This window comes from Hyperolius riggenbachi, chromosome 3 (assembly GCF_040937935.1).
Source record: "Hyperolius riggenbachi isolate aHypRig1 chromosome 3, aHypRig1.pri, whole genome shotgun sequence".
NCBI classification, from domain to species: Eukaryota; Metazoa; Chordata; class Amphibia; order Anura; family Hyperoliidae; genus Hyperolius; species Hyperolius riggenbachi.
The window spans coordinates 411,729,088-411,751,562 of NC_090648.1; the positions used below are offsets into that span (position 1 = coordinate 411,729,088).

The 22,475-nt window shown below is 43.0% G+C and overlaps 1 protein-coding gene across 11 annotated transcripts in view; it reads left to right on the forward strand.

Moving 5' to 3' along the window:
- The window catches only part of P4HA2 (prolyl 4-hydroxylase subunit alpha 2), a 634,411-nt gene that overhangs the window by 576,496 nt on the left and 35,440 nt on the right, over positions 1-22,475 (forward strand). For all 11 annotated transcript variants that reach the window (XM_068277452.1, XM_068277451.1, XM_068277450.1 and 8 more), the window contains 4 exons: positions 821-958; positions 1,835-2,074; positions 9,646-9,845; positions 10,628-10,804. In XM_068277452.1, coding sequence (XP_068133553.1) covers positions 821-958; positions 1,835-2,074; positions 9,646-9,845; positions 10,628-10,804 — 755 coding nt within the window. The remainder of the gene's footprint in view (positions 1-820; positions 959-1,834; positions 2,075-9,645; positions 9,846-10,627; positions 10,805-22,475) is intronic.

Here is a 22,475-nt window from a genome sequence, read left to right on the forward strand (position 1 = left end):
CAACTGAATAATACTTGTGCATTAATCTCTTCTGTGCCTGATTTCCTTAGACAAGTCTGTTGCCCCACATATTTAGGCTCTCAGAAGGTAGAGTATTATAGAGAAATCTAGTACAACAGAACTCTGATCTAGTACGTAACTGCATGAGGCAAGACCATTGCTCCACTTGTGATTCCCAGAAGGTTGAGTATTGTAGACATTTCTTAGGTCAAATCTAATACAACACTGTGTTCTCCTCAGAATTTTTTTCCATCTGGGTGGCATGAAAAAGTAGCTGGGTGAGGCGCAACCGGGAAAATGCGGGACTAGTGCAACTCTGCTTACAGCTTAGGAGGATGAGGAGGCAAGCAGATGACAGCCGGGTGCTCCTCAAAATTAGCAATGACAATTAAACTGGACACAGCAGCTTGCTGAGACTGTCACCTTGGGCAAGAGAAGACCTCACTCTGAAGGATAAGACATGCTGACGGCCTCAATTTAGTTTATTAATTTTCTTTTTCATTTAAATATGTGTTTTTTTTTTAAATTACGTGACTTCTTCGCTTTTTGCTCTTTTTTGTAGAAGTTATACTGTATTCTTATGATGTTTTTGCCTCCCAGGCTTTTTTTAAGTTTCCACTCACTATGGCAAATTAAAGCTACGGTCTTTGGGGATGTCCAAAGTATGTTAATTACTCAATGCCATCTGGGTATTTGTCTCTGTCTTGTAACATAAGGAGCTTCATGGTATAGTATCTATAGCTGCAATGTCTCACGTAATGGAGTGACAGCCATGCTATGCACGTGTGACTCATCGCTGTCTGTTCCTTCTGGGTTTCAGGCTTCATTGCAAACCTCACTTTTCAAAGGGATTTTTTTCCAAGTGAAGAAGATGAGAAGGGAGCAGCCAGAGCATTAATGCGTCTCCAAGACACTTACAAACTGGATCCTGATATCATAGCTAAAGGAGTATTGCCAGGTTAGTAGTACAATATATGTTTCTAATAAAACAATATAGAGTGTGTTCTGTGTACATTTACATGCATTTGTGATACTATCAAATTTCTACACCTATAGCAAAGTCCCCCTTATCCAGAACTCAGGCAACTGGAAGTCTCAAGTAACTGGCATGCCTGAGGTATAATGGGGACTTTGTTTTAGGGTGGTTTGCAAGCTTGGAAAATACTTACCGAGCCTCCAGCGATGTCTAGCAGCCTTCCTGTAGCACCTATCAGGCTTATAGCAGCCTCCGACATTCGTGCACGACTCCTGGTGTGTCACATAACCCGATGTGGGTCAGGTGACACACCAGCTTCCATGCACAGAGGAAGCCGGAGAGCCACTAGGATTCGGCTAGGTGCTGCAGGAAGGCTGCTAGACATCACTGAAGGTTCAGTAAGTATTTGGGGGGGGAGATTTGTGCTTTTTCGGCCGGTTGCCAAGGAATCGGCAAGCACATGTATCTGGCATCAGGCAATTCCTGCTGATGCCAAATACTTGGGTCTTCGCCGTATTTACTATACAACAGTCTGTAATAGGTTGGTTTATTATAATACTGGGAAACTGTAACCATAATTTAGAGTTTGCTCATGGTATCCAACAATTTTGTAGTATAATTTTACTTAGAAAGCTTTGTACTTTAGACCATGTATTATGCAGTCTGTAATAGACAAATGGTAACATGCTTGTCACGTGTATCATTACCTCTAGCAGCAGTGTTCACTTAATTTGCATTATTTATTTATTGTATTTATAAAGCGCCAACATATTACGCAGCGCTGAGCCCTTGCATCACTATGGGGTTAGTAAAGGATCAGTGCATGTGTTGTATTATTACTTTGCTTTTATATTCCAGGAACAAAATATGTTTCATCTTTATCTGTGGAAGATTGCTTTGGCATGGGAAAAATAGCCTACCATGACAGTGATTATTACCATACTGTCCTATGGATGCAGGAGGCCCTAAAATTGCTGGATGAAGGGGAAATTTCCACGGTCACCAAAGTGGATGTTTTAGACTACCTCAGTTATACAGTCTTCCAGTTGGGTGACATCCATAGAGCAGTTGAGCTTACCAGGAGACTATTATTATTGGGTAAGTTAGAAACTCCAAGACATCCATTCTAACTTATGAAATATTTGCAAACAAGCTGTCTTCAAAGTGGTCTAAAGTGCATGACATGATTCACCCATGTATTCAGCATACTTTAAAGTGCATGATTTACTGCTGTTCAGTTGAATTATGTGGCATAAAGTAACAACCTGAATGTGTTTTGTACCAGCCTTAATAATGCCTTTCAGTGTCAGTTCAGGTGTTCACTACATATAACGTGTGCTTCCTCTTCAGAGGCATTATGTTCCCCCCTAGGACGCCATGGTCTAGTTATGCCGCTAGATTACAGTGGGATGCGAAAGTTTGGGCAACCTTGTTAATTTTCATGATTTTCCTGTATAAATCGTTAGTTGATACAATAAAAAATGTCAGTTAAATATACCATATAGGAAACACAATCAGTGATAGTTGAGAAGTGAAATTAAGTTTATTGGATTTACAGAAAGTGTGCAATAATCATTAAAACAAAATTAGGTAGGTGCATAGATTTAGGCACCACAAAAAAAAAATGAAATCAATATTTAGTAGATCCTCCTTTTGCAGAAATTACAGCCTCTAAACACTTCCTGTAGGTTCTAATGACAGTCTGGATTCTGGTAGAAGGTATTTTGGACCATTCCTCTTTACAAAACATCTCTAGTTCATTCAGGTTTGATGGCTTCCGAGCATGGACAGTTCTCTTAAACTCACACCAAAGATTTTCAATTATATTCAGGTCTGGGGACTGAGATGGCCATTCCAGAATGTTGTACTTGTTCTGCTGCAAGAATGCCTTAGTGGATTTTGAGCAGTGTTTAGGGTTGTTGTCTTGTTGAAAGATCCAACCCCGGGGCAGCTTCAGCTTTGTCACTGATTCCTGGTCTCCAGAATCTGCTGATACTGAGTGGAATCCATGCATCCCTCAACTTTGACAAGATTCCCAGTCCCTGCACTGGCCACAGAGCCCCACAGCAAGATGGAATCACCACCATATTTTACAGTAGGTAGCAGGTGTTTTTCTTGGAATACTGTGTTATTTTTCCTCCATGCATAACGCCCCTTGTTATGCTTAAATAACTCAATTTTAGTTTCATCTGTCCACAGCACCTTATTCCAAAAGCAAGAAGTTTTAAATCCGGATGATACCATTTATTGGCTAACTAAAAATGAATAAAAATAAGCAAGCTTTCGGCCTTGCAGCCTTCGTCGGGCTTATATCCTGTTAGTTTGCAGGCTGGTGGTACAGACAGCTTATATACATGCAACATCTGTCACGGACGGTTGTGGGGCCGCAGACGCGTCCTGGAACCACCCGTGAAGAAAAAGCAATCGCACTCAATTCTCTGCATCGATTGTGCTTCAGATCAATAGAATCTGGATTGATTGTGTAGGAGCATCTGTCTTTTCTCAGCAGAGAGAAGACATCAGCTTAACTGCAGGATACCTCTTTTGATATGCTAATGAGCAGGAACAAACCCTTGAGTTCAGGAAGCTAATCTCCACAGGGGGGCCATAAAAAAGCCAGCCGAAGCGGCTCCGACCAGGCCAAATATGAATGCATGTGGGGTATTGTCTCCTGACGATTATATGGCAACCATACCTCGCACAGCTATAAAATTCATATCGTCTTGTTCAGTAAAATCTGGCCATCGTGCTGATATGAAACTCATTGTGATAGTCCGTCCGGTTATTGAGGTATGACCCTTCTCAAGAACTGGACCCGCTGCCCTAGCCATGTCTGATGTCATATTAATTCGTATTTTCCGACAAGTATGAATCATAATAAGTTTAGCCCTAAAATCTCTCAGAGGGAATGAACTGTCATTGGTGGGTGACTCAGAGGGGCCCGGCATTGCCACACCCCCAAACCAGCTTCATCAAAAGTGTTTGCAAGGGACCACTCCCTCAGTCCTCCACATTCCATCTGTACAGAGCTGTCTGGTGCTAGCCAGAGGACACATGGCTAGCGGCCATCTTGATCGACCATCTTGTCTAAACTGAACAAAGGACATTTTACTATACTGCTTGGATTTTAAACTTTGCTGAACTGAACAAAAGGAACTCTACAAGTTTTCCCAGAACAGACATATTTCCACAAACCCTAAGTATTTTCGCCTTTTTATATTTCATACTGGCTATTACTGTTTTAATAATTGTCTGTATATATTAAGTATTTATATTTCAATAAACCGACGCTATCGTCAGTTGTTGTTCTAGCTACCCTATTACTCAGCATACACAGAAACTGATCCCAGGTCTCTGAAGAGACGCTACTATTGTTTGTTTTTGGCTAGACAGAATACAGCATGTTTTAACCGTTATTATTTGTAGATCTAGGCTCAGACAGTCAGCGGGCTCCTCTGTCCCATGGTAACAGAGGTGGTGGCAGTTATACCCTGAACTAGTGTGTAAGTTGTAATTACCGTACCTCACGGGCTCCCTTCTGGTTTGTCTGTGGCCAATTCCCAACGGTTCCTGCACATTGACTGCGACCAGAGCTCGCACGATCCGTGCGCTGGCACCGTTTGGAAGGCCATTTGCGGTCTGACCACTAGGGCTCCTGTGACAGTGGTGGCAGCGGTGGGATCTGTGTTGTACTGAAAGTATCTAAGATAGTGCTAGCGCTATCCAGAAGTGAACTAATTCGTTGGTGTAGCTGGAAGGCAATATGTTTTTTATATATACAGAGAGACTGTGTAGCCAGTACCCCTCCCCAAAAGTTTTATTTTATTTGGCCTGGAAATGTCCGGGAACTACAAGCTCATGGCCCAAGACCAGTGGGCCAGACATCTGACACCCTTGCTGCGCTACAAAGCGCTTGATGCTTTCGCAGAGTTACCTGCGGAAAATGATAATGATTATGCTGCTATAAAAGAAGCTATAAATATCAAATACCAGCTGACGCCAGAAGCCTATCGCAAAAAGGTCAGGGCCTGGCAGAAAAAGTCTTCTGACTCTTATCGAGATGTCGTCAGCAGCTTGCTCACCATACTCCGCCAGTGGACTCTAGGCCTCACCAAAGGATCTTATGATGTCCTGGAGGACTTGATAGTCCTGGAACAATTTCTGAACATTTGCCCTGCTGATGTACGACAGTTTGTGCTTGAGCGCAAGCCTGCATCAGCAACTGTCGCTGCAGACCTCGCTGAGACCTTTGCCACTACCTAGGTGTCTGATACACGCAGAACTGTCCCATCCAGCTGGAGAGGAGGTCAGCCCAATACCCCGGCAGACTCTCCTGCCCCTGTGAGCCGTCAGCCACCGAGGCCACCCAGCGCAGCTGCTGCACCCAGGCCTGCAGCCCCTGGAGAGGTCACCTGTCACTACTGCCGCCAGCCCGGACACATGAAATTCGACTGTCCGGAGCGGAGACAGACACCACCAGCACCTGCAGCACCTGTATCACCTGTACCTCACCCACAGCAGAGGCAACCCGCCAGCGAACCACAGCCTGGATCATCAGATTTTGTTCTGTTTGCCCGCGAAAAGTAAAATCCGAGACCGAACCGACCAGCAGCAGCCTGTTAGAGTGAACGACAAAGTTTTCACCGGATTCCGAGACACCGGAGCTGACATCACGTTAGTTCACTCACACCTTGTGCCAAAGGAGAGCATCAGCTCCAGCCAATCCCTTGCCCTTACTGGAGTAGAGGGCACCCTTTTACACATAGCCCACGCGAGAGTGAAGCTCGACTGGGGAGTAGGGGTCCAAGAAAGGGTTGTTGGGGTTGTGAACGATCTCCCAGTCCCTGTGTTGCTGGGGACTGATTTGGGCAAGCTTGTGTCCTACTACGAACCTGCCACGACCGCCTTCTCGCTCACGGAAGGAGACAAACTCTCCACCCACCACCAGGTACTTTATACACTTGGGGGAGCACCATGGGGAGGTGGGTTGAATGTGCCCAGTTCAAGGGTACCAGGTTCAATAGTGCCTGCTTCAAAGGCACCTGAGTTTGATGTACAAACTGCCTGTTGTGATGATGATGTAACTGTACCTGTGTTTAATGTACAAACGGTCTGTAATGAAAATGTGTCTATGCCTGTCACTGTCATTAATGCATGCAACGATGATGTGAGTAATGCTAGTCTGTGCCATTCTGAAGGTATACCTGTGCTAGCAGTACCACGCCGCTGTACTGCTCAGAACCTGAGCTCAGAACAGGTGGAGGGGGTTCCGGCCTCCTCCCCCTGCTCTGACCATAGGGATGAGACCTTTCAGCCGCTGGCCTCGTGTGACATGAGCCAGTTGGCTGAAACTGACAGCGTATTCACAGCAGCTCTACAAAGGGACCCAAGCCTGGAGGTGCTCAGGCAGCAAGCCTCTGAGCCCCTCGCAGACGGGGCCGCTTTCAAGGTGTACTGGGAAGGTGGGAGACTGTACAGCGAGTCTGTACAGCCCCCTACAGGTAAGCCGCGGGCGAATACCAAATGGCTTGTGGTCCCGAGTGCGTTCAGGGGACATGTGCTGAAATCCACACATGATAATTCCCTGACAGGTCACTCTGGTGTCCGCAAGACACTTGCCTGTATTCGGAAATTAGTTTTATTGGCCCAGGATGAACAGGGATGTAGCAAACTACTGCAAAGCATGTGCCGTCTGTCAGGAGCTGGGAAAGTCCAGGGATTCCCACGGGGTTCCCTTAGGTCCACAGCCACTTAGCAGGGAAACCCTGCTTGGGCTGGCGGTTGACTTAACCAACCTACTGCCCGTTGACAGCAGTCCTGGCAGACGCCCCATCCGAACGCAGTGGCGCAAACGCCCTGTCCGGAACGGTCCATGTCGGGTCAAGCCTGAGGGTAGCGGGCCGTGACCTGTCCAGGGGAACCGAGCTGCAGGCTCCAATGGGTTTTCCCGCCGTACCGGCAACCCGAGACCCGTCAGCCCGGTTACCAGGGCCACCACACATCTTGCGGGTGCGTGTCTAAGCCGCAGACAAGAGGGGGGGCTGTCACGGACGGTTTCGGGGCCGCAGACGCGTCCTGGAACCGCCCGTGAAGAAAAAGCGATCGCACTCGATGCTCTGCATCGATTGCGCTTCAGATCAATAGAATCTGGATTGATTGTGTAGGAGCATCTGTCTTTTCTCAACAGAGAGAAGACATCAGCTTCACTGCAGGATGGCTCTTTTGATATGCTAATGAGCAGGAACAAACCCTTGAGTTCAGGAAGCTAATCTCCACAGGGAGGCCATAAAAAAGCCAGCCGAAGCGGCTCCGACCAGGCCAAATATGAATGCATGTGGGGTATGGTTTCCTGACGATTATATGGCAACCATACCTCGCACAGCTATAAAATTCATATCGTCTTGTTCGGTAAAATCTGGCCATCATGCTGATATGAAACTCATTGTGATAGGCCGTCCGGTTATTGAGGTATGACCCTTCTCAAGAACTGGACCCGCTGCCCTAGCCATGTCTGATGTCATATTAATCTGTATTTTCCGACAAGTATGAATCTGTTATCCCCCTAAAAATAACGTATATCGTTCATGAGTTACGGCATTTTATACGTTTAGCCCTAAAAGCTCTCAGAGGGAATGAACTGTCATTGGTGGGTGACTCAGAGGGGTCCGGCATTGCCACACCCCCAAACCAGCTTCATCAAACGTGTTTGCAAGGGACGCTACTATTGTTTGTTTTTGGCTAGACAGAATACAGCGTGTTTTAACCATTTTTATTTGTAGATCTAGGCTCAGACAGTCAGCGGGCTCCTCTGTCCCATGGTAACAGAGTTGGTGGCAGTTATACTCTGAACTAGTGTGTAAGTTGTAATTACCGTACCTCACGGGCTCCCTTCTGGTTTGTCTGCGGCCAATTCTCAATGGTTCATGCGCATTGACTGCAACCAGAGCTCGCACGATCCGTGCGCTGGCACCGTTTGGAAGGCCATTTGCGGTCTGACCACTAGGGCTCCTGTGACAACATCAAAAGGGAAAACAGATATTTTTTTCAAGCATAAGTACATGTCATTAAGATGCCTTAATTCAAACAGACCATCTAAATGGGGGTTAGAGGTTGTTAGCTAAGATAAGGATCCTTGTTTACTCGATGCTCACAGACCTGGGATTGGGATTGACCCAGAGGTATCCACCATCCTGATTTAAAACTTCTTGCTTTTACTGATGGCTAACACGGTACAATACCCCTCTGCTACTATTATTCTAAAATGAAGCTGGCTTTTCCAAATGTGCTTTAGCATACCTTAAGCGTCTCTGTTTGTGCTGTGGGCGGAGAAAAGGCTTCCTCTGCATCACTCTCGCATACAGTATCTCCTTGTGTAAAGTGCGCTGAATGGTTGAACGATGCACAGTGACTCCATCTGCAGCAAGATAATGTTGTAGGTCTTTGGTGCTGGTCTATGGGTTGATTCTGGCTGTTCTTACCATTCGTCGCTTCTGTTTATCCGAGATTTTTCTTGGTTAACCACTTCAAGCCTTAACTTGAACTGAGCCTGTGGTCTTCCATTTCCTCAGTATGTTCCTAACTGTGGAAACAGACAGCTGAAATCTCTGAGACATCTTTCTGTATCCTTCCACTAAACCATGATGATGAACAATCTTTATCTTTAGGTCATTTGGGAGTTGTGTTGAGACCCCCATGTTGCTACTCTTCAGAGAAACTTAAAAGAGGAGGGAAACTTGCAATTGACCCCCTTAAATATTCTTTTTCATAATTGGATTCACCTGTGTATGTAGGTCAGTGGTCACAGAGCTTACCAAGCCAATTTGAGTTCCAATAATTAGTTCTAAAGGTTTTGGAATCAATACAATTACAACAGTGCCCAAATGTATGCACTTGCCTGATTTTATTAAAACAATAATTGCACACTTTCTGTAAATCCAATAAACTTCATTTCACTTTTCAAATATCACTGTGTGTGTCTCCTATATGATATATTTAACTAGCATTTTTTATCGTAACAACCAACGATTTATACAGGAAAATCATGACGATTAACAACGTTTCCCAAACTTTCGCATCCCACTGTATATACGTAGGTCACCAGTTGCATAATGCTAGTGAATGCCTCGGTGCTGCACATAATAGGGGTCATGAAATCATCTGCTTTGCAAGTCTATGATGGTTCTAGCACACAGGCGTCAAACTCCAGGCCTAGAGGGCCAGATCCATACCAGTGTTTAGGATGGACTGAGAAAGAGAGGAATGTGTTCTACCTGATGGACCACACAGGAGGAGATGTAGTTTTCCACCTTAGTGCAATATAATTCTGTGTTTACTCCTCGAGCAGGTGATGTAACCCTGCAATTTAATGGAAGGGCAGTCATATTGAACTGTCCTCATTCTAGGTGGCTGCCTGATTAAAGGACCCCAATGCGAAAAGAACAATGTTGTACAGGAATGAAACCTGAGACTTTGAGGGATCAGTGAGACTCTATTTCTTGTGACCATTTTTTCTTTAATTCTGGGCAATAAATTATAGAAAGTTTTGAGGCGATTAATATTTTTATAGTTATTCTAAGTATCATATTATTTTTAGTTCATGAATTAGGAAAATGTTACTTTAAAAAACATTGGTTGTTACAGGTTTCTGATATTTACATTTTTTCCAACAGACTCAAGTCATGAACGAGCAGGAACTAACCTTCAATACTTTGAGAAAATATTAGAGAAGCAGAGAACTGAAGAAAAAGTTAACAAAACATCAGATTCCAAGCCACAAAAGTCAATTTCTGGCATCTATGCCAGACCTCTAGACTACTTACCTGAACGTGAGACCTATGAAGCTCTGTGCCGGGGCGAGGGAGTGAGAATGGTAAGTAAGGCTATTACTTATTGTTTTATATGCATAGTTTGTGAGTACCCAATGCAAATGTTGTAACCCAAGAAAAGGACTATAGGATCTTGTGGAAATATTATTATGTAGAATGATTAATTTATTACTTAAAATAGCAATGTACTTTTTTTGAAAAATGCACCAAGCATAGGTCAGATGACTTATCCTTCCACATTAATTGGATGCCAGCTATACATTTCCAAATATGGCTGAATCTGAAATTGGACTTTATTTAAAATCTGTACTCTGTGTGGAATATAGACTGCCTAGAAATTTTCTAGTCCTGTTGCATAAATAGTTCTTACATTTTTGAATTTTAAATGATTTGATTTTTTATGTTTCCAGTCCTTGGAATTGGGGGAAAAAATGATATTGACTTTTACATTGCTACATGAAGGTATGTGCACACCTTCACATTCTGTTGTTGAGACTGCAGACTAGCAACGCGTTTTGTTGCCATGGAGTTGGGGTCGAAGATGCATTGCAAGGCAGAATGGCACAAAGTAGGTTGGGTGGGAAGGAGAACAATGCCCTTTGCCTGTGCTCAGAGAGCAATTATCAGAGTCAATTTGCCGGTTGGATTGATTGCCGATGCATCGCAGGCTGTTGGGGACTGTTGTACAAATGTTGGATGTTTAGCAGAGCTGAACCCAACTTGGCTTCCTTTGCTAAGAATCATCTAGCATCTGTACAAGGCTTTACATTCCAGTTTTATAGCAGTGCTTAATTTTCATGCTTAATTTTTTTTCTTTTTGTTTTAGACTCCCAGAAGGCAAAAGAGGCTTTTCTGTCGATATCACAATGGAAATAAGGACCCAACCTTGATCCTGGGTCCTGTTAAGGAGGAAGATGAATGGGATTCTCCTCGCATTGTTAGATATCTTGATGTGTTGTCTAGCGAAGAGATAGAGCGAATTAAGGAGTTGGCAAAGCCCAGAGTAAGTAATATCTATGTGCATTTACTGTCATACTTATTAAGGTCAGAGTGGGTATGGGCCCTTTTCCACTAGCAAGCGCGATCACAAGCACAAATCACTTATGATTGCGCAAGCTGTATTTTCCACTATCCGCTTTTGCGCCGTACAGCCGTCGGCCGGCGATTGCTATTCAGCAAAAAAAAACGAATCGCGGTAGTGAAAAATGAGCACCGTGATTTACATGTTATTGTGGTGCTCTAGCAATCAGCAAAAAGGCTGTGATCCGCTTTTTGGATTGCAGCCAGTGGAAAAAGGCCCTAAGAGCCTTTGTGATATTGTGATTTACCCCTGCTCACTCCAGTCCAGTATGCTAAAGCTTTGTGGCATACACTTTTAGTCATGGGTCTGTCTTCTGATTAGTGGAAAAGGACATAGATGGAGAATTCTTTAAAAAAAGGCGCTTCATAGCAGAGTGAATGTGGAAACTTGAAAGCCTAGGATGATGGAAATCGAAAAGCTTAACTTAGTAGACAGAATTATGTTAGGAATAGAATAGCTATTACCTGGAGCAGCTTAGTTTCCAGTGTCATGAAATAGGAATTTTTCATACTGTACTTTATATAAGAAAGTGTTTGCAAAGCCATTTTGCTGGTGATATGCACGTATTTTATTCTCCATTGTTGTTTTACTGCTAGATGACAGAATTACAGCAGGATAAGCCTTATAGGTTTTGCGGTAAAAAATAAATACATAAATACATAAGAGCTTGGTGTGGGAGTGTTTGCTAATACATTGACCATTTTAGCTTCCTCTATCAATGTATTTTGCTCTAAAGTGGATTTTCTCTGTTGCTAAAAATTTTATATATACCTGTGTCAGGGTTGCACATATCGTAGGTATTGCAATATTAATGTGATTAAAAATGCAATTCCTCTTTTAATTTGCAGCTATTAATCCATTTCCAAAAGAGACTGTGGGATCATGGTGGGAGGGCTAGGTAATTGTGTGCATATAATGAAGCAATGCCTACTGAAATAAATGGTATTAGTCATGAGAGTTTTGTAGACAAGCTGCGCAAGGAACACAGGATCCTGGCCATTAGACAGATGGTCAGTTACCCAAACAAGAAATAGAATAATACATTTCACATTTACAAAATGTTCTGCTAGCAGTTCATCTCGTTTCACTTACCAGTAATTTCAATTACTTAAAACAGATCATACTATGTTTACTCCTAATAATTTATTCATATACACTAGATGTTTTACATAATTATGCACATTTGATTTATGCATTTTTGAATTCATAAGGTAAATTATTAATAATTGAATCATTTAACTAGGCCTAAAGAGAACTCTAGGTGAACCTCAGGTAAGAGAGCACGTAATTACCTAAGAAGAGGGTAACCTTAGGATCCTGTGGAGGCTTCCTGTGTCCTTCTCACCGCTCTCAGGGCCCCTCTGGAAGATCCGGGCCACACTCCTCCATGCATGGGCATGGCCTTACTGCGCACGAGCATGGCCTTCTGCACAGGCGCGCCCACTCTTGCAGGTGCACTATGGACGTGCTCGTTCCCCTTTCGCGGGGGCGGGGGGGGGGGGAGTTCTGTGAACAGTAATGGAGGACCGGAAGATTGGGGAAGCTTCTACAGGATCTAGTAGCTTCCATCTTTTTAAGTAAGTATGTGGTACCTTGGGTACGCTCTCTCAGGCGAAAAATGCACTCACATTGAAGGTGTTCATCTCCCGGCATGCAATGCGGCGGAACGCTGGGTCTCTGAAGATGGAGGGACAGCATATACATGGGGGCCTAGGGAGAAGTCCTCAAAGGTAAATAATGCTCGCTGCCCCCCAGCAGCTCTCACCATTTACGAACCTGAGGTTCATTTTGTACACCGTATATTCGGGCGTATAAGTCGACTGGGCGTATAAGACGATGCCCCCATTTTTCCGGTTAAAATATAGAGTTTGGGATATACTCGCCGTATAAGACTACCCCTCTTCCAACACACACCAAATACAAATTAAAAAAAATCATATACTGGTCCTATGTATGAACAGATACTGGTGCTGTACTGTATGTGGTACCCAGTATATAACAGTATATAGCGATTGACTGCTTGGATTGGTCAACTCTGCTTGTCTACCTGTTTATCAGAGCACTATGGAAGAATAGATCGCGCTGTGCCCATAAAACACGCCTCTTTCTCCCTTCTGGCTGACCCTTGCATCCTATTTACCTCCTTCTCTGCCTCTCAGATCTCGCACATTTGCACCTGCTCCACTTCACTACAGTCCTCAGCAGCGATATCTGAGAGGCGGTAACAGGATAGGGCGTATCGCCAGGCATCAATGACACCTGGCAGATAAGATAACCCCTGACTTTTCAGATGATTTTCAAGGGTTAAAAAGTAGTCTTATACGCAGGAATATACAGTATTTAAAACAATATGTTCTCAAATCACTTTAACTATAACTTTGAACAAATGTAAACTGAAATTGTTTTGCAATAATAGGGTCTGTGCACTAAATTGCTAAGCATAATTACGTGTGTATAGTCTTACCGCACAATGCAACAAGCGTAATGCACTGCATGTAATGGATTGCATTCTGCTCTGTTCATCATGCGGTAAGACTTTACACACGTTGTTTAGTGCATACGCCCCATGATACTGAAAGGCTATTGGGACACTTTCAGCGCATAGTGGATAGATTTCTTTGTATAGTATGGTGGTGTATTGATTTGAGGTGTACCTGAGATGAATGCCAACTCAGGAACCATACTTGGACTACCTTACAGTGTACCAGAGATGGTATACTGGCCCTTATTTATATTCCTTATTCCTCCAGCCCCATGAGCAGCGTGGCTTCCCTTGCCGTCCTCTTTGGCCATCCTCAATCTTGGCAGTACGAGTCCTGGTAATCTGATCAGTCGCTGCCAGTCATCAGCGTCTGAGCGCGGGCCCCTGCCGTGCTCTCGGCCCTTGGAGCATTCTGCGCTTGTGCAGTACTACCACGCAGGCAATGAATTCTCCAGGGTGCAGGAGTGCCACGAGGGGTGCGTGCACGGCCGAGCCGCACATGCGCAGAAGCCCGCGACTGCCTGAATTATTTGGACTTATTGCGGGAGAATGGAGTGACCAAAAAGGATGGTAAGGGTGGCCGTGGTGTTCATGAGGCTTCGAGGAAGCCCCAGGTAAGGTTAAATACGTTAATTTCAATACTTCAGCACTGACTCAGTGTTCTGCCACCACACCAATGCTCATGGACATACCAGAAAACTGTAGAACTGAATTACAGGGTCTGTTATCGCTCTAATGGACCAGCAGCTGTCTCCCCTCCTGTCGGACACCCTCTGGGTACAGCGTATCCACAATGGTTCCAAAGAGGATCCCAGGAAAAAATACAGAATTAAATGCCTCTAAGGGTATCAATCTCTACCATTTATTAGTTAAAACATGAAAAATTTTAAAACATTAACTCACATAAGGGCCCTTGCTACAGGAACCCAGGTGAATACACAGCGTATCAATAAAAGTTGCAGGACACCGTCCAACCGTCAATTCGCCACGCCCAACCGGTCCCATTATAAAAGCTTCCTCAGGGGCCACATGGAGACTGTGTTGGATCGGTGTATAAATAAGCTTTATTCAATGGGAAACGTCACGTCCCGGCGAAGCGCCAGGTAGCGTGACGTAATTTCCTGTCTACGGTGACGTAGCGCACCAGCATCTAACCATAGATGTTAGATATCTGAAGCAGACTTCTGCCCTCAATTATGTATCGCCATCATAATACATCAAGATGGCGACGTACAATAGTCATGCGGCTTACCCCGTTTCACTTCTGCCCTTAATGTAAAAAAAAAATAATAATAATTGAAAAGTGGGATTTAGGGACACTCTGTTTCAGACAATTTCCGGTTAAAACATCAAAAAGATCCCTAAGGGTTAGTGTTTTGTGGTATACAAAAGTTTTTAGGTAATTGGAGGGAGTCGAATAATATTAGAGAGACATCTAAGTGGATTCTTGAATTAAATAGTATGAACCCAGGAGGTTTGAATATTGAGCTGGTTGTTTTGCTTTTAATGACTAGTTTTTTATGTGGAGGCATTCTCTACTATAAACACTAGATGGCAGTGATATGGCTATCTGGATGAATTGTATTACAATTATAAGCAGGACACCCTTTAAACCTAATGTCTGTTTATTTTTAACTTATCTTGTATGTGGTTTAATCCATATCCTGTTTATACCTGGAGATTAAATGACAACTGAAGTGGGAGTGGTATGGAGGCTGGATTTATTTAATTTTAAAGTTCTAGGAGGGGGGGGGGGGGGGTGAAAATAAAAACGGACACTTACCTGGGTCTTCTATCGGCCCCCTGCAGCTGTAATGTCCCATGCCGTCCTCCAACGATGCTCCGTTCCCCGCCGCCGGTCCCGGTCTAATCTGCTGTCTAATAAGACTTTCAGCTGCATCGGGAGTTTACTGCACTGGCGCAGTACAAGAAAACTTCATACTGTGCCTGCGCAGTAAGGTCCCGATGACGCGCGAGAGAGCAGGCACTATTCGTCTTCTTAGATGAATATTAGACTGGGACTGGCACACTTTAGTCCCCTTAGTGCCAATTGGGCATCGTTTAAATGCCACGGGCTACCTGAGCATTGTTTCTGACCATGTCCATAACTTCATGACCACCATGTACCCATCCTCTGATGGCTACTTCCAGAAGAATAAGGCAACATGTCACAAAGCTCGAATTATTTCAAATTGGTTTCATGACAACATGACAATGAGTTTACTGTACTAAAATGGCCCCCACAGTTACCAGATCTTAACCCAATAGAGCATCTTTGGGATGTGATGGAACGGGAGCTTTGTGCCCTGGATGTGCATCCCACAAATCTCCATTAACTGCAAGATGCTATCCCATCAATATGGGCCAACATTTCTAAAGAATGCTTTCAGCACCTTGTTGAATCAATGCCACGTAGAATTAAGGCAGTTTTGAAGGCGAAAGAGGGTCAAACACCGTAGTATGGTGTTCCTAATAATCCTTTTCTTGAGTGTGTGTATGTATATATATATATATATATATATATATATATATATATATATATATATATATATTTACGCGTTAGTGGATCAATGCGTAAAAATGTACGCATTAAACCACTAACGCGTAAAAATGTATGTGTTAATGTTTCTGCATTAGCGTGATTGCGTACAAATGTACGCAATGCGGCCCGCGGACCTCCGAGGTTGGCATGCTGCCAGTGGGGGGACTGGAGCAGCAGTGAGTGACCACGAGGGCACAGGATGGCTGCATGGGGCTGGTAGAAGCCGCAGGTAAGTGAAACTCATTTTTTTTTTTTTGCTTGGACCTTCCCTTTAAAGGCTGGTAAAATGACCAGACAGGAAGCATTTTGCAAATTTAAATCCAGCAATGGCATCTCCCATATTTTTTTTTTTATTCAGATTTACTTCAAACCTAGCATTAAGAAACCTTGGCATTTTCAAATTTCTAAGAAATGTGATGGGTGTTACTGGCAGTGAATTGTACCTTTTCATTATGAGTGATTTTTCTGGAGCACAAAGCCCTTGGTTAGACAGTTCTAGTGTACAGTATGTTTATTCACCATGGAAACTGATGAACATGATAAAAAGCATAAGTAAAGTTTTAAAGTCAGGTGATAATTTGCAAGACAAACAGTATTTTACACAAGAGTTTTTTTTACAAACTAAAATAACAATTTCCTGTGTTTTTAATGTTCAAGAAATATTTACTTTGTTGCTTTTGTGTGACTATTGCTATACACTGCATTGACGCAACTGTTTTAGCCTTCCAGCAGCAAACAAAACCAAGGCATAAAATAAACCAAGTCCCATCTCTGCTGCAGTAGTAGCCTTTACTATTCTGGGGAGTACTTCCACTAGATCAGAGGTGTCAAACTCCATTATAAAGTGGGCTGAAATTGAGCACTGGAACCAAGTCACTGGCCAACCTCAATATCTTGTTGCCACCTCACTCTTATGATTTCCCTGCTGTTAAATGGCACCTCTTCCTCCCCTATACAGTTCCCTGGTGTCTAGTGGCCCTCCTCTCTCCCCTATGCAGTTCACTGGTGTCTAGTGCCCCCCTCCCCACCCCTATACAGTTCCCTGGTGTGTGGTGCCCCCCTACCTTATGCAGTTCCCTGGTGTCTAGTGGCCCTCCTCCCTCCCCTATACTGTTCCCTGGTGTCTAATGGTCTTCCCTCCCTCTCCTATAAAGTTGTGTGATTTCTAGTGGCTACTAGCACAAAAAACTTACAGAGGATGTCTTCAAAACAGTATCAAAATTTTATTGAAAAAAGTATCATAAAAAAACCCATTAACTGACCCTTTTCCCCCCTGAAAAACACTGCCATGAATAACCAAGTCAGCTGACTTCACACACACTCACCCACAAAGCTCACACAACACCGATTGGGGCTTATGCATTTGGGAGTCACCCCATTAACACACAAAGTTCCAAATTTGAACAATCCCCAATTGGCTAGCTAGGCTTGTTGATGGTTGCTTATGCCAACTCTATAATGATGGATTCATCGCTCCCCATACACTAAAGTTCCAAAAGCAGAGTGTCTATAGTAGGAGATTAGTTGGGTGAATTAACAGAGCACTTTTTCAAATTCCACATAGCCACAATGATGTCAGTTCTGTAGCAACCTTGAGACCAGATCAACAGTCAATATTTCAGCCGACCGGCACAAGCATGACTTAATGTTCAAGCTCTAAACAGATAGAAAAAAGTTCCTTATGCCTCTGTATCAACAAAGTGCCAGGTACCACCAAGCGAAACATGTCACCTGACACGGACGTGACCAACGGCTGACTCGGCACACTGTACAGCGTTCCACGCTGAGCGCCAACTAAGTACCCTGCAGTGAGTTCCGCCTGACAGAGTGTGCTGTGAGCGCGGAGGAGTCAGGAACGGTGGATCAATATCGAGCAGCCAAATGAGGAGAGAACATTGCAACCAGCGGTGGTGAGAGCCCGACTGGGCAATGCTGTGAACCCGTTGTTTGCTTCACTAACACGCATGGCATTTGCATCTATGTGGCAATGATTTAAGGCATACATATGGAGGTGTGGTGAAACAATACCACTGCTTAAAGCTGCGATTGAGCTTTGCTCCTGGGAATGCCGTTTTTGATAAATGGACTACCTGGCACTTTGTTGATACAGAGGCATAAGGAAGTTTTTCTATCTGTCAGATTAGGTCCACGGGACATCTGATTTGGTCAGATTTAGTCCACGGGACAGGATTTCACATGTATGCACTAGATGATTTTACAGGATACCCAGCTAAGTTATGGGGACCACCCCTCCCGTACTTACACAGTTTTATAGTAGTTTTTTTGTTTGTTCTTTTATATATTGTGTAAAATTTATTATTACTGTATTTGTAATAAACAGTTTTTTGGGTTGTTTTTTTTTTTACTTGACAGACATGATTTGCAAAGCTGACTTCTGCATGAATGTCAGATGGAGTTTAAATTATCTGTTCAGCAGGCTGCTCTGTCCAAACTCCTCCCTCATACCATCATCACCCACATGAGGTAGAAATGCCTGCTTTGCCTGCTGCTGGCGAACGGAAAGCGCTACAGGAAGCGTTTTAGTGGGTCCCCGGAACTTACTTTGTACACAGATTTCTGGGTCATGTGACTGACTTCTCCAAAGGGAATTTCTCTGGAAATGTTACATAAAAGGGCATAGTCCACTATTCCCCTTTACTAACCATGACAAGTCTTGAAGGTTGAACTAGTGATTTAAAACCAAAGTTATTTACAGAACCCTGATAAGCAGAACCAGAACATTGTTTCTCCTCCAAATCGTATAGTCAATATTAGGTTTTCCATCTGCTAGGCTTCTGTTGGCAAACTCAGACTCTTCCACTAGACATCCAGATGGTGAAGTGTATTTCATCACTATGGAGAATACATTCCACTTCTCCTGAATCCAATAATGTTTGGCTATAGCAACTCCTTGGGGATCCATGTTTATTATATTGAATATCTACTTTCATTGAAAAATGCTACCAGTTTATGAGATTTAATCCAATGTCTGTAATGTAATGTTATTAAAAAGATCTTTGTCTTAAAGGCATAATTGGCTGCACAATTTAAAGAGGCACCGTAGTGACATATACTGTAGTAAATTAATCAGGAATCCAGGATAACCACTTTTACATTGATTGTCCTGGTCTCAGCATCAGAAACACTTCCTATAGCTTTATATTGCTGTATATTGGTATGTAGCCCTGATCTTCCGGTCACAGCTTAGGCTGTTTAGCTATGCAGAACTGTCCTCTCAGAGCCTTCTGGGAGACCAGGTATTATTTCTACTGGCTTTGGGACAAAAAGTAAACATTACGCAGAGATGCATCTGACAGCACTACAGATGTCGCCGCCTGTGATAAATTAATGAGGAAAGATTTTACAATGGGCAAACAGGGACTTTATAATTTATAAAGTGATATTGTGTGTATTAAAAAAAAAAAAAAAAAACAGTAATTCCTCTTTAGGAGCTTGTTACTCATTTTCAGTATGCAGTAGCTGACTTGAACACGCCCACATCAGTTCCTGTTAAGAATCTTGTGGAACAACCATTGTTTGCTCACACGTTTTACGCAGTTAAATGTAATAAGGCTTTCCATTATTCTCTACTACGTACGGATCTATAATGAAAGAATTAGACGTCACACCTGGTGATAACAGGGTAATATCCTAAGGACACATACGCTGCTTTTTTATGTTAGTTTTTCACATATGTTTCTCCTATGAAAATGCTTATAGTCCTTTTCCAATATATGCATTTTGAGAGTCAGTTCTTGAAACCACACAACATATGTAAATTTGGCTTGGCTCTCACTATAGCCACTGCCCTGCGTTTTGATGGCACCAGAATTAAAACAGGTGGCTTGAGACAATGATTTGCCATAGGGGTGCAGAAATAATTTTACCCGCTGCTGTTTGACTAACAGAGGTACTAACAGAGGTACCCAATTCCTCTAGATAGCACTGAGTTGTTAAAATAAACTGCAAACTGTGCAGGGTTGTTGTAATTAATAATTTGTATATAGCTTTAATAGATAAACCTGTTAATACATAGAAATCACTTTGCTAAAATCAAGTCAATTGCAATTCAATTGTGTTGACAACTGTTGTCCATAAGTAAATTTTACATCCATAGTAACACATGCATCAGATTGCATAAAATTGCATATACACATTATTCATTACAACAACCCTGTGCAGTTTGCATTTTATTTTAACATTTAAGTACACATTACCCTTTTCAGCTGAGTCCATTGCAGAAAAATACAACTCAACGCAGTTTCCGGACAGCAGATTATGTTGCCTTTTATTTGAAGAATCACACAGCTTCACTGTACATTATTGCTGACAGTGTCTGTTACTCCTACAAATTACATATTACAGGTGCCATCTGGTATAGTATGGATTTATCAATTTTCTGCGCATCTCCTTTGAGTAGGCTGAAAACTGGAACAAAGATGGTCACAAAAACTGATATTGCTTTGCACTTTCCCATCAATGTTTTTATTGTTTTTTTTAATGTGTATAGTGTGCGTGAAGCCTTAATTCCCAGTAGCACTTGGGCTTTCACAGACACACCATGTGATTTAATGATCAATTTGATATGCATAGCATTCAGTAAAATCTTCAAACAATTAAGTCAAAAAGCATCAGGAAGCACAAGATGGATAGTAAATCAGTTAGATGAGGAGGCAAAGGTCAGGGTTGATGTACATTTCACACATACCGATGTACGTTTCACTTGAAAAGGCACATTAGCCCTGATCCTTTACCTCCTTACTTATCTCCAGTGCAGGCAGTATTTACCATACAGAGGTTTGCATAGGTATTCGGCCTCCTTGAAGTTTCCCACATTTGTCATATTACTGCCACAAACATGAATCAATTTTTATTGGAATTCCACGTGAAAGACCAATACAAAGTGGTGTACACGTGAGAAGTGGAACAAAAATTGTACATCATTCCAATCATTTTTTTTACAAATAAATAACTGCAATGTGGAGTGTGCGTAATTATTCAGCCCCCTTTGGTCTGAGTGCAGTCCGTTGCCCATAGACCTTGCCTGATGAGTGCTAGTGAGTAAATAGAGTGCACCTGTGTGTAATCTAATGTCAGTACAAATACAGCTGCTCTGTGACGGCCTCAGAGGTAGGGATGCTCATTCGGATTCCGCGGAAATGCAATTTCCGAAATTCCGATCGGAAATTGCATTTCCGCATCGGAATGCGGAAATCGGTAATGCAAGTGCGGTAGGGGGATTTCCGCCGGAAATCGCTGAAATTTCCGCTGAAAATCGCGGAAATTCCACCCGAATTTAACATCGATTTTCTCAAAAACTATAAGGTCTTTTTGAAAACTGTTTTTTGCATCTTGTTCACAAGATTCAGTTTAATAAACCCTGAAAATTAGTTAAGTCCTAGAAACACCAAATTTTCAGGGTTTATTAAACAGAATCTTCTGAACAAGATGCAAAAAAAAAGTTTTCAAAAAGACCTTATAGTTTTTGAGAAAATTAAAGTCGGGCGGAATTTCCGTGATTTCCGGCGGAAATTCCGCATGGGAATGCGGAAATTGGTAGCGGAAAGCGGAATCGGTAATTGGCAATATCGGAATGCGGATTTACCGCGGAATCGGAAATTGGCATTCCGACCATCCCTGCTCAGAGGTTGTCTAAGAGAATATTGGGAGCAACAACACCATGAAGTCCAAAGAACACACCAGACAGGTCAGGGATAAAGTTATTGAGAAATTTAAAGCAGGCTTAGGCCTCTTGCACACTGCAAGCAATTCAGATTCAGATTCCGCTTTTTAATCAGTTTTTACCTCCGATTCAGATTCAGATTTGTAGTGTGCAAGGAGCAAACTGCAAATCTGAATCTGAATCGGAAGTAAAAACAGATTAAAAAGCGGAATCTGAATCTGAATTGCTTGCAGTGTGCAAGAGGCCTTAGGCTGCAAAAAGATTTCCAAAGCCTTGAACATCCCACGGAGCACTGTTCAAGCGATCGTTCAGAAATGGAAGAAGTATGGTACAACTGTAAACCTACCAAGACAAGGCCGTCCACCTAAACTCACAGGCCGAACAAGGAGAGCGCTGATCAGAAATGCAGTCAAGAGGCCCATGATGACTCTGCACGAGCTGCAGAGATCTACAGCTCAGGTGCGGGAATCTGTCCATAGGACAACTATTAGTCGTGCACCGCACAAAGTTGGCCTTTACAGAAGAGTGGCAAGAAGAAAGCCATTGTTAACAGAAAAGCATAAGAAGTCCCGTTTGCAGTTTGCCGCAAGCCATGTGGGGGACACAGCAAACGTGAAAGAAGGTGATGAGACCAAAATGGAACTTTTTGGCCAAAATGCAAAACACTATGTGTGGTGGAAAACTAACACTGCACATGACTCTGAACACACCATCCCCACTGTCAAATATGGTGGTGGCAGCATCATGATCTGGGGATGCTTCTCTTCAGCAGGGACAGGGAAGCTGGTAGAAAATTCTTAATTCCTAGTAAATAGCGGCAGTTTAGTGTGAATTTCTAGAACCATTCCAGTAGTAAAACCACACACCAAAGCGTGTGGATGCTGGT